Source organism: Micromys minutus (assembly GCF_963924665.1).
Source record: "Micromys minutus genome assembly, chromosome: 19".
NCBI lineage: Eukaryota > Metazoa > Chordata > Mammalia > Rodentia > Muridae > Micromys > Micromys minutus.
In genome coordinates, this window is record NC_137954.1 from 11,570,682 (window position 1) to 11,583,164 (window position 12,483).

General features: G+C 39.8%; 1 protein-coding gene across 1 annotated transcript in view; it reads right to left on the reverse strand.

The window, feature by feature from the left end:
- The window catches only part of SUMO1 (small ubiquitin like modifier 1), a 29,477-nt gene extending 17,355 nt beyond the window's left edge, over positions 1 to 12,122 (reverse strand). The window contains exon 1 of the mRNA XM_080933245.1: positions 11,993 to 12,122. Coding sequence (XP_080789371.1) covers positions 11,993 to 12,004 — 12 coding nt within the window. The 5' untranslated portion in view covers positions 12,005 to 12,122. The remainder of the gene's footprint in view (positions 1 to 11,992) is intronic.
- Between the last annotated feature and the right edge of the window lie 361 nt (positions 12,123 to 12,483).

Here is a 12,483-nt window from a genome sequence, read left to right on the forward strand (position 1 = left end):
CCCCTACACTGTGAATTTGTTTCTAACAAGTTACCGGGGAAACTATTGCACTATAATCAATTCCTCTTAATCAGGAGTTCATCTCTTAGTAAAACATTCTGAATCCAAGATTTTGTTCTCACAGCCTATCCTGAGACTATTAGTTGTATCAAGATATGTAAATACATCACAAGCAAAGGTTATTTAGAAAGGATAATCAAAATACTAGTCTAAATACTGGAGTCTAAAGAAATCAGTTTTGGGGCTGGAGAGATGGCTCAGTGGTGAAGAGCACTGACTGTTCTTCTAGAGGTCCTAAGTTCAAATCCCAGCAACCACATGGTGGCTCAGGACCATCTATAATGGGATCTGATGCCCTCTTCTGGTGTGTCTGAAGACAACTACAGTGTACTCATATATAATTAATAAATAAATTAAAAAAAAAAAGAAATCAGTTTTAGGGCTGGACGGATGGCTCAAGGGTTAAGAGCACTGACTGCTCTTCCAGCCTGAGTTCAAAGCCCAGCAACCACATGGTGGCTCACAACCATCTGTAACAGGATCTGATGCCCTCTTCTGGTGTGTCTGAAGATAGCTACAGTGTATTTATATATAATAAATCATTTTTTAAAAAAAAAAGGGGGGGGCTGGAGAGATGGCTCAATGGTTAAGAGCACTGACTGCTCTTCTGGAGGTTCTGAGTTCAATTCCCAGCAACCACATGGTGGCTCACAACCATCTGTAATGTGATCTGATGGCCTCTTCAAGTGTGTCTAAAGACAGCTATATATATAATAAATAAAGTTTAAAAAAAAAAAGAAAAAGAAAAAGACACACACACATCCAAAAAGTTAATCCAGTCAGGGCAGTGAATTCCTGTGAGTTTGCAGCTATGCTGGTCTACATAAAAGTTCTAGACCAGCCAGGGATACAAAATGAAAGCTGTGTCAAAAAAAAAAAAAAAGCTAATCCACAAGCACTAAGAATTAGCACATTGTGGGCTGGAGAGATGACTAGGTTCACAACCAAAATTATAAGAATTAGCACACTGGGCCATGTATGACAGTGGATGCCTTTATGCCTTTTATCTTAGCACTGGGAGGCAGAAACAGGTGAATCTCCGAGTTTGGAACCTAGTCTACAAAACAACTGCCAGAACTGACTGTTACACAGGAAAATCCTGTTTTAAAACAACAAAAAAGAATTAACACACTGAATTTTCCTATTCAAAAAGCAGAGAAACTACCTATACAACACATGCCAGTAAACTGAAATTTAAACTACTAAATTCTAAAATAACATTTAGAAATGTGCAAAACACAATTCCAATAGCACAAGAAATAATCCCAAGAACTGACAAATGGTATTAGATGAAATTAAAGTTTCTGCACAGAAAACTATCAATAGAGTGGAAAGAGCCTACACGATGGGAGAAATCTTTGCCAGTACATCCAAAAGGCAATCACTACCTAGTATCTTAAAAAAAAAGTCAATCAACCAATGGGTTAATGTTTTCTCTCAAATGTATAATCTAGACTGAGATTCATGTTTATATGTATGGAGGAGACTATGAAAAGGATGAGAAAGATCTAAAGTGGGGGAAGAAGAGAGGGTAGGAGTTTATGTACTATGTAAGCAGAAGGGGAACTGTGTGTGTGGGGAGGAAGCAAATATAAAGATGTGTACTGTAACAACAGAGTGCAGCCCAGTTCTTTGTATGCTGTTAGGTATGGAGAGCAAGTGAGTAAGCACACTAAGCTCCACGGAACATCTCACTGAGACTCGGTCAGTCCAGAGTCTAAGGAAATACTTAATGACAGAAAAGACAGTATGAAGCAGTATACTTGATTCTTATTCTGTGTGCTTTCAATGCTTGAGTACTGTGGCAGCAGGCAGAACTAACCCTCTTTAGCTGGGCAGTATTTCCTATGAAAACTAGACTACCTTCAAACATTGTCTCGCACTTTTCTATGAATTTACAGTTTGAGTTGCTTCTTCTTGTAAGTATCTAGAGAGCAAAGGGTTATCCTCTGTAATGAAGGGCAACAAAAAGCAACCACATCTCTCCATCCTGGAAGGAGAGGGAGTAAGAAGTTTGTTTAAGTTAGCACCAAAAAAAAAAAAAAAAGAGATAGCAGCAATATACCTCCATACAAATGTTTCCTAGGTTAGGGTAGCTATAGAGGACACTCAGAAACAAAAAATCCCCCATCCTCTAATCAATCATCCATAGAACTTCAGAAACTTCCTTCTGAAGCACAGCTTTCTTGGATCCTATAATACTCAAAAAGCATAAATGATTTCCAATATCTTAATTAAAGTCTAAACACAACCTCCACAACATTTCGATCACTAAACCCATTTTCATTTTCCTTTTGAAACCCAAGAAATCTGTTCACGACTTGCTAATGCCTCTCATCTTAAGATATTGTTCTACTGCTTTGATAAAACACAACAAAGGCAACTGATAAAATTGATGGAGCAAAAGGTGGCAAGAACAACATCTCAAATCACATGCAGGAGGCAGATGTGTACTGGGAATGGCTAGTTATAAAACTTCAAACCCACCCTGAGTAACACACTCCTCCAAAAGGGCCATACCCCCTAATCATTCCCAAAGAGTCACCAACTGGGGACTAACTGTTAAATATGTGAGCCTATGGGGGCCATTCTCATTCGAACCACCACACTCCCAAGTATGACTATCAGCCTTCTATCCTCAGCCCTTTATGGCCCCAGTTTCCTTTATCTGAAATAAAGGTAAAGCCTTTTCCAAAATCTGCCCATAGGTCAACTGAATACTGAAATGCCTTCTCAGAGCAAGAGACCTCTCCCAAACACTGTCTTCCTTCAATGCCTCTACTTGCAACTCATACATGTCCTTCATGGAAATATTGGCCTTCTTGACCTGACTTCTCTACTGTTGTCCTTATTTTTCCATTGTCAAAATTTCACAAGTCAGTATTTGCTGCAGGCACTTTGCTCTCTACTAGCTGTAATCTGGGGCATGCATCAACATTCCATTCAACATTGCCCTCACCAGGGAGTTCCAGCTGAACTGCTTACTGCTAAATCCAAAGGACACTCAAATTTCTCCATCTCTGCCTTCCAATACTCATTGACTTCTCATTTCAGTTGTTTCTTTAAATACTGGCCTTCAACTCTCTGCTTTTCTTCCTTGCCTCAAGGGTAACTAACTACCTCTTAAGATACCATGCTGTCTTTGGTTAATTTGACACAAACAGGAATGTCCTGGTAGAGAGAACCTCAACTGAAGAACTGCCTCCATCAGCATGACCTGTGAGCAAGTGTATGGATGCATTTTCTTGATCCAGGAGATCCTAGACCATTGTGGGCAATGCCACCCTTGAGAAAATTATCCTGGCTTTATATAAAAAAGCAAGCTGAGTAAGCCAGTAAGCAGCATTCCATTCCTCCAAGACCTCTGCTTCAGTTCCTGCCTTCAGTTGCTGCCCTGGCTTCCTTCAATGAACTGTGACTTGGAAATGTAAGCAAGGCTTGGTTTGGTCAGTGTTTTATAAAAGTAACAAAAAGCAAAACAGGACAGACACGAATACCAAAACAAATAACAAAATAATCCTCTTCAACCTGACAATTTCAGGGTTCACATACTTTTATCCAAGGGCCTGAATATCTATAGTTGATGTCCTTTGGGCATGTAAGTATCTACAACTAAAGGCAATATTTCTAATTTCTGTTAGCCTTAATTCCTTTTTCTGAAAACCAAAATCAAAACAAAGTATAGGACTAACAACATAGGTCGGGGCAAAATAAATTTGGTGTGCAAAAAGTTCTGAGTTCAACTCCCAGAACTAAGCCAACAATCACAACAGCAATCAAAAAAACAAACTTCGTGGATTCCCAACTACAATTACCATATAAACTCATCTGACTATAACAAACATTATTTGTTATAGTTATCTTTAGCTTCTCTTTTAAAAAATTTTTTTACTTGTTTTATGTATATGAGTATATTGTAGCTGTCTTCAGACACACCAGAAGAGGGCATCAGATCTCATTACAGATGGTTGTGAGCCACCATGTGGTTGCTGGGATTTGAACTCAGGACCTCTGGAAAAGCAGCCAGTGCTCTTAACCACTGAGCCATCACTCCAGCCCAACTATCCATTTTCTACTGACAGTCTAGAAAATAAAAGATCACAGACAAAATGAAAAAGTCTCCAGTAATCTCAGTATCTTGTATGCTCTTTCCTTCTCAGTCTGTTTAAAAAATTAAAATAAAAGGGAAACAATACAAAATAGTACAGCACACTAGTTACAGAACAGTGAAAGCATTCAATCAAGTCTAGGACAGTAGGTCATCAAAGAAAGGACAGTTCCAAAGAGAGCAAATTGACTTGACTGGCAAGAATAGATAGCCAACAGAACAGAAAAAAGTCATGACAATTTCCAGTGCTTAATCATTGAGAGACTGAATCCTCATGACTGGAAAGGTAAAAGAATTTACTAGGAACTAAGCACTATCAACTCTTCTAAGGAACAACTGAACTGAACTGAACTGGAAAATAAGAAAATACAACAGTGTGCCTTTAAAAGTACAAAATCCATAAGGGTTAGAATGCACAATTTCAAATCAAAGACATACTCTGGCATTCAGCTGTACACAGACAATTCAGTCACATAGACAGAGAATCTCATTTAACTAGTCTGCCACTAGTGTCCTTTCAGCCACACAAGGATTGCTAATTCTTACTGGAAAAAAAAAGAGATTAAAGAAAAATTATTTTTTTCTTTTTCAGATTTTTCTTTTTTTGAGACAAAATCTCTTTATATACTCCTGGCTATCCTGGGACTCACATGAAATATCGACTAGACCTGGCTGGCTCTGAACTCAGAGATCCTCTTGCCTCTGCTTCTGAAGCACGAAATTAAAAGGGTATGTCCAGTTCATTTCACCCATACATATACATATAATTTATTTTTATGTGTATAGGTGTTTTGCCTGCACATGTCTATATACCATATGCATGCAGTGCTCAGAGGCCAGAAGGATGTTGGATCCCTGGAAATTAAAGTTACAGTTGTAAGCCACCATGTAGGTGTGGGAATCAAACCAACATCCTCTGAAGAGCAGCCAGTGCTCTTTATTGCTAAGTCATCTATCTGATATCTATTTATTTAATTTTTGAAAATATATTTTTCCTTTTGAAAAGTAGGATACAGAGCTGGGCTTGGTGGCATAGGCCTTTAATCCCAACATTCAGTAGTTTGATTCAGATCTCTGTAGTTTGAAGTCAGCACAGCTAGGCCAGTTAGGGCTACATAGTGAGACCCTGACACTCACCAAGAGAGAGAGAGATAGGAAGAAAAGAGAAGTAAAAGAAGAGACAGAAAATAGGACACAGTATTGTGGGTATATTAAAAGAAAGGGGGGAAAAACCCTTTGCAAGGTTTGCTGTGAAAGTATGAATTATGTCTCCTAGAACTGTCAGAAGCTACATACCCATGGCTGCTCATGTGGATAAGAGGTGTGCTCAAGAGAACTACTAAGGAATGCCAAGAAGAAAACAATAGTCATCCCCAGTAAAGAACACACCAACTTGTTATCCAGTGGGCAGCCCTGAAAACATACATACAAGTAACATTATGCAGACTGTGCAAGTTGTACTTATTATATACTTAGGAATTCACATGCACACACATAACAAAGAAAAAGAGGCTATGAATTTTAAAGAACAAAAGGGAAAGTTTGGAGAAATGAAATGAAAAATTGTAATTATATTACAATTTCAAAAAATTTTTCAAGCCTTATTTACATGTAAATGCCTGAGATTGGCTTAAAACGAACATGGAGTGTTGTCAGATGCTATGGATTTAAAAAATAAGAAAAGAAATGAACATATGAGGTAATATTATATACACATTTACATTTTCCATAAAAATGTTCGCTAAAAATGTATTTAAACTTTAAAAACAATTATGTAGACATCAACTTTTATTTTATTTCCTAATAAAGAAAGCCCAACAAAATAAAAATCAAGCAATTCTAATTCTTCAATCTATTATTAAAATGTAAAAACTGTGTGGGCAAGATAGCTTGGTAGGCAATGGATCAAACTGAATGAAACAGGACCAAATATCTGGATCAGAACCTATCAGATATAACTCACTTCAAAGTTTAAGTTAAGCACTCAAGGTAATTAATTCATTACATCAAAATATATTACATTACCTTACATTACATTATAACCCTGAACTGGGTGGCTCAACACTAAATACCAAAGCTGATCAAGAACTAAAAATTGCTGCTGAAAATCTGCCACTAGTTGTATAAAAATACTGTTTTAGGCCTAGACTGTAAGATCTCTATAAAGCCTGGAACAAACTGTTTTGTTTGTGTCCAGAAGCATAATCAATCGAATTTGGAGATATGGCAAATATTGTTAATCACTTACACGGTATCTACTTTCCCTCCCTCACAGGGAAAACTTAAATTTGCTCAGCAAAACAAAACAAAAATCATTTCATCATGTGAGGTAGTGCAACCTGTGATCGAAGCACTTGAAAGACAGAGGCAAGTAGATCTGAGTTTAAAGCCAACCTAGTCTAAAGGGCAAGTTCCAAAACAGCCGGGCTGACAAAAGAAAAAAAGTTTCAATAAAAAAACAAAACAAAAGAGAACCATTATTCCCCCATTTGTAACACAGGCTAACCAATGAAACATGAAATAATGTTTTCTTTCTACATTTTCTCTTACCTAGTACACAAATACAAGCTTTATCCACACTTGTTTCATGGAAAAAACAAAAACCTAATGGCCTATTTGTCCAACCTAAACTCTACCAGTCTATTTATTAATCCAAAAGCAATCCTGGCCAAAAAAAAAAAAAAAAAAGTACTATAAACAAGTATCATTTGGCTTATGTTTAAAGCAAGTCCTATACTGGATGGATCCTCATTAATGCAATCTCAATACTTGGAGGCTAAGGGAGGAAGACTGCTACAAGCCAATGTGGGCTATGGTAAAAGAACCTGTCTCAAGGGGAAAAAAAAGCCTACATAACCACTTCAAAAGGCAGACCTCTCCGTACAAATGCCTTGGAGTAAAAACAGACTAGAATGTAATATAGCAATGGCATTCAATACACAAAGGCGGCTAGAGAGATAGCTTGGTAGTTAAGAGAGCTTAGGCTTATGCAAAAATACCAGAGTTCAATTCTCTCACAACTATTGTAACTCCAGCTCCAGGGAATAGGATACCCTCCTCTTCTACCCCACCTGGAAACCCAAAACACACATGGCATTCATTTATAAGACATATAAGTGGGGGGAGCACTACTGTGTGTGGACTAGAAAGATGGATCAGTGAATAAAAGCACTTGCTGCCAAACTTGACAACCTGAGTCCTGAGATCAATTCCTGAAAATGACATAGTGGGAACAGAGAACAAACTTAGTCTTCTAAGCTCTGAGTGAAAGCATGGCCTGTGTATGTAGACACATACCCACCAAAAAAAAAAAAAAAAAAAAAAAAATTGTGGGGTTTTTTATTTTTTCTCCCTCCCCTTTGCGAGGACTAAAACAGGATCTCACTTAGATTATAAGCATTTGCCAACACAGTTTTGAACTGCCAACTACTCAACTGTGAATACTCTGACCAACCATAACTATCATACTGTTCAATATAAAATAGTTATTACAATTGAAATGCTTCACTATAATGGGCTTGTAATATCCACTAGCAACATCTCACTCAATCAGGATGACCAAATATAAAGCACTCCTCTCCTAGAATACCTAAGGATCTAACACAAAATAGATGGTAAAGTTAACTGCTATTGTTTAATATGTTCTATGATGTGAATGGTATACATAACTATACATTTTAATATACAACCATTTATCTTCCTGCAAACTCAAACTGTTACCAAGAGCAGCAGAGATTAATAACAAGCTATCAGAACACTGTAAAAACTAATGCTATGGGGCTGGGGAGATGGCTCAGTGGTTAGAGCACTGACTGCTCTTCCAGAGGTCCTGAGTTCAACTCCCAGCAACCACATGGTGGCTCACAACCATCTGTAATGGGATCCAATGCCCTCTTCTGCTGTGTCTGAAAATAGCAACAGTGTACTCATATACATAAAATAAATATTAAAAAAAATACTAATGCTATCACAGCAGATAAATACAAGTCACATGAAAAAACTAAAGACAACTTCAAGTTCTTTTTAACTCTTATTGAGAAATGAGGTATGTCTTTTCCATGAATCTGGGGTGACCTTTGGGATTTGACTAATATAGGACCTACTTCCACAGCCAGGTTCTAGAAGTGTTATTCCCAACTGGGTTGATTTTGTTTTGTTTTTATTATACTAAAGATACAAGTTGCTTTTGATGATTTGATATAAAAAGGAAAACAGTTTTCACTAGACTATAAGAAAGGGAAAATAATGGTTCAAATTAATCTTATTTTGATATTATGCTTCTAGTTTTGATGAAATGTGAAATTAGGCTAAACAAATTTCTACTAATGGTTATAGAATGATCCTCAACCTTTGGGCAATGTACCAATGATGAGACCTATAGTACTTTATTCAAAAAAAAAAAAAAAAAAAAAAAAAAAACCAACTGCATAATTCTTTTTTTAACTGCATAATTTCAGTGAATTCTCAAGGTTTAGGGATTAAATTATGATCTATTTTAGACATAAAAGTCCACTCACTTTAAACTGAAATTATGACAAGACACAGTGGTATATGCCTGTAATCAGGACCCAGGAAAGTAAAAATAGAAGGACCACTGCCAGCCTAGATACACAGTGAGATCATCTCAAAACAAAGAAAAAAGCTGAAACAATCATTCGACTTGACTATGTTGAGCACAAGGTACAGAGCTTCTAAATGTATGTGTACTAGAGTTGGACCCAGGGCATCCTTTTATTCAGGTCAAGCACATTATAACTATCTACACCCCCAACTTGAAAAATACACTCCGAGGCTACCTTCTGAAGACAGCTCAGTCTCATGCTGTTACTATTTATTACATACAGTACTTGGGGATTCCTACTCTCACTCATTAACCCTCTTACAGGCAAGGATTCATTTAACCATTTTCTCTAAATCTTTAACACTCAATAATGAACTAGTTCTGGGAACTAATACTAATAGTCAATCAGCCTAAAGCAGCAGCTCCTAAATCTAGTATAACACTTGCAATGATTTAAAACCCTATCAACCCAGTTGTGAGTCATGGTGGAATACACTCTGGGAGGCAGATCTGATGCCAACCTGATCTACATAGCAAGTCCCAGGACAATGAAGGCTACACAGAGAAACCCTGAAAAAATAAATAGCCCCTAAAATGTTAGTGTACATTTTTATTACTTTTTTATGACAAAAAAAATTAGGAGTAGTAGCCCTATTTCATATGCAAATTGCTTTAACGTGTAGCCCAATTAAAGACTAGTTTTATCAGGTATGGTGGTAGAGGTCTTTAATCCCAGCACTCAGGAGACACTGTGAGTTCCAGGCCAGGATAAGCTACATAGTTAAGACTCTGTCTCAACAGGCCGGAGGGATGGCTCAGTGGTTAAGAGCACTGGGTTATGAATCAGGGGACCTGGGTTCAAGTCCCAGCAAGTACACAGTGGCTCATGATACAATCTATGATGCTCTCTTCTGTCATCAGACTTTTGTAGAATAGAATATTCATAGACATCAAAAAATAAGTTCTTAAGGAAAAAAAATACTGTCTCAAAAAAACTAAAAATTTCATTGAACATGCATGAATGAGAAACACACACACACACTAGGAGTGGCAACATAACTGTAATCCTGCAAGGCTGAAGGAGTCCAGAGTTCAAGTTCAAAGACAAGTTGTGTTATAGTCCAACCTAGACAACTTAGTGAAACAAAGTAAAAGAAGTGAGGATGTGGGGCTGGAGAGATGGCTCAGTGGTTAAGAGCACTGACTGCTCTTCCAGAGGTCCTGAGTTCAGTTCCCAGCAATCACATGGTGGCTCACAACCATCTGTAAGATATGATGCCCTCTTTTGGTGTTTCTGAAGACAGCTACAGTGTGCTTATATAGAATAAATAAATACATCTTAAAAAAAAAAAAAAAAAAAAAGCACATAGGTCCAACACCCAATAACCCCAGTGAGGTGAGTCCTACAGCAAGCAGCATAGTGTGACTATGCAGATCCCCTGAAAACCTGCGTCCTAGGGCCCTCTTCCTTTCTTCATATCTTTATATAGCAAAACTAATCCTAAAACTTAGAACTTTCTGTGTGTTGCCCTCTCATCAGGCTAACACACTTTCTTCTAGCTCCTTCCAAAATAGAAGGCTGATGAAACCTAAGCATTTACAGCTGATCTTGCCTCTCTGGTAACTAAGTAAACAACTGTCATAAACAAATTATTCATAAACTCATTTCTATCCTAAAAAGGATTGATCCAGATTATTAATAAGTAAATTCATCCCACGAGTCTACAGTGTGGATAAGCTAAAAAGTAGAACCACCTTAGCCAGTCTGTGGTGGCGAAAGCCTTTCATCCCAGCACTCAGGAGACAGAGACAGGTGGATCTCTATGAACTGGATGACAGCCTGGTCTACAGAGGGAGTTCCAGGACAGCCAAAGCCACACAGAAAACTCTAAAAACCAAAAATAAAACAAGAATTTTTTTTTAAAGTTCAACTACATTGTGAAGTTGAATGAAAAAGTTTACTGAATAATTGTCACTAAAGTAAAAATCAAAAAATACTCTGAAAATTAAGTCATCTGAGCAAACAAAAGAAAAGCCAGACAAAAACTGTATGTATGGCTTGTTGGTGGTGGCACTCTTTAGTTTGTTTCTCGGTTAGTCTGAGTGCTCCTACAACTGGAGAGTTGATGGACCAATCAATCCCGAGTAAGAAATAGAAAGTACAGAGGAAGAACCAACCGCTCCGCACCACCCCGCACCACGGGATGGAAAAAGTAGCCCCAAAGGTAGTAACTAAAATAGGATGAAGAAAATTTTAGGTGGCAAGGAGTCTCTCCCATTTGAATGCAAATACCATGCAAATCCTTGACACTAATACCGAGACACAGCATTTTATTACTAATTGGCAGCTCTCTGAAAATATTCTGCAATTGTACAACACGGACAGTTTTTTTTTTCTCGAAAATTAGTCCAGGGACTCCTGGAAGAGAGGTTTGGGGGTGCACATAATCTAAATGCGTCACTTTCACTTATAAAATCGATCGTCAAAGAACAAAACATGTACTATTTTTTTTAAAGTGCCAGTCGCCTGCAGGTTAAAGGCCAGATGAACTGACTTGTTGGTGGGTGGCACTCTTTAGTTTGTTTCTCGGCTAGTCTGAGCGCTCCTACAACTGGAGAGCTGATGGACCAATCCCGAGTAAGAAATAGAAAGTAGAGAAAGAGCCGATCGCTCCGCACCCCGGGATGGAAAAACAGACTCAAGTGAGCAGAGTCGGACTGACCCTCCGGGCAAACACAACGGAAAAGCAGCGTCTCCTGGGTTCCCAGTCGCCTCACACAAGGCTCCCTGGCCGCCCCCCACTCTCCGGGACCAAGAACCCCCCAAGTGGAGCCGAGCTGCTTTTCAGGGCCACCCAGCCTCCCAGTCAGGGATTCCCTCCCGTTACATAACTGGGCCTAGGGCCTTGCTTCTGCCATCGGTCCTCTGAAGGGAAACGGTCGTTTTCCCCCAGGTTGCTCTCAGGGACAAGGGAGCGGGCCTGGGCCCCCGGCGAGCCCGAGAAACCTGGGAGCTGTCGAGAGACCCGGCGCCGGGTGGCGTGGGGGTAGGGGCCTCAGAGAGGGCCTCGGTGGGCGCATGGAACCCAGATCCCCTCGGTCCCAGGCGGCTCGGCCCGACTCTGCCAGGCGCTCGGCGTCCCTCGCGGCCCCCTCCCGACGGGCAGCCCCCTCCCCCAACCTCATCCCCCCTCCCCCGCGCCTCAGCCCAGGGCCCCAGCCAGCAGCCGACGGCCCTGAGCCCCAAGACCCCAGCCCTGTACCTGGTCAGACATGGTGATGGTGGATTCACCCGGGGGTCTCCGCACCACAGCGGGCTCCGGCAGGCAGAACCGCACTCTGAGGTTTACAAATCGGTCTCTTCTCCACAGCACAACACCGCGGCTGCAGGGACTTCCGCTACGTCTTGCGTCACTTCCGCCGCGCGCACGGGAGCGTTTCGGGACGACGGGAAAAGGAAGCGGGAAAACGACTTGGAAGGCCGTGGGGTGAAATCCGCGAGGTTGGAAACTACTTGTAAAGCAAGAAAACCAAGCCCACAGCGCTTTGCCTGTAGGCTGCGCGTTTGGGGTCAAACTGACGCTTAGACTCCTCCCTGTTAGGCACCTTGCGCGCTTCTGAGGCCTGAACCAACCCTCCCTGAATATAGTGAATTACCTGTATAATATTTTTATGGCCCCCTCTTGCTGCTGCCACACTCATGGCTTTGATTACTGGAAGCACAGTAACAATTTTCTATATTCTAAAAGAGAGA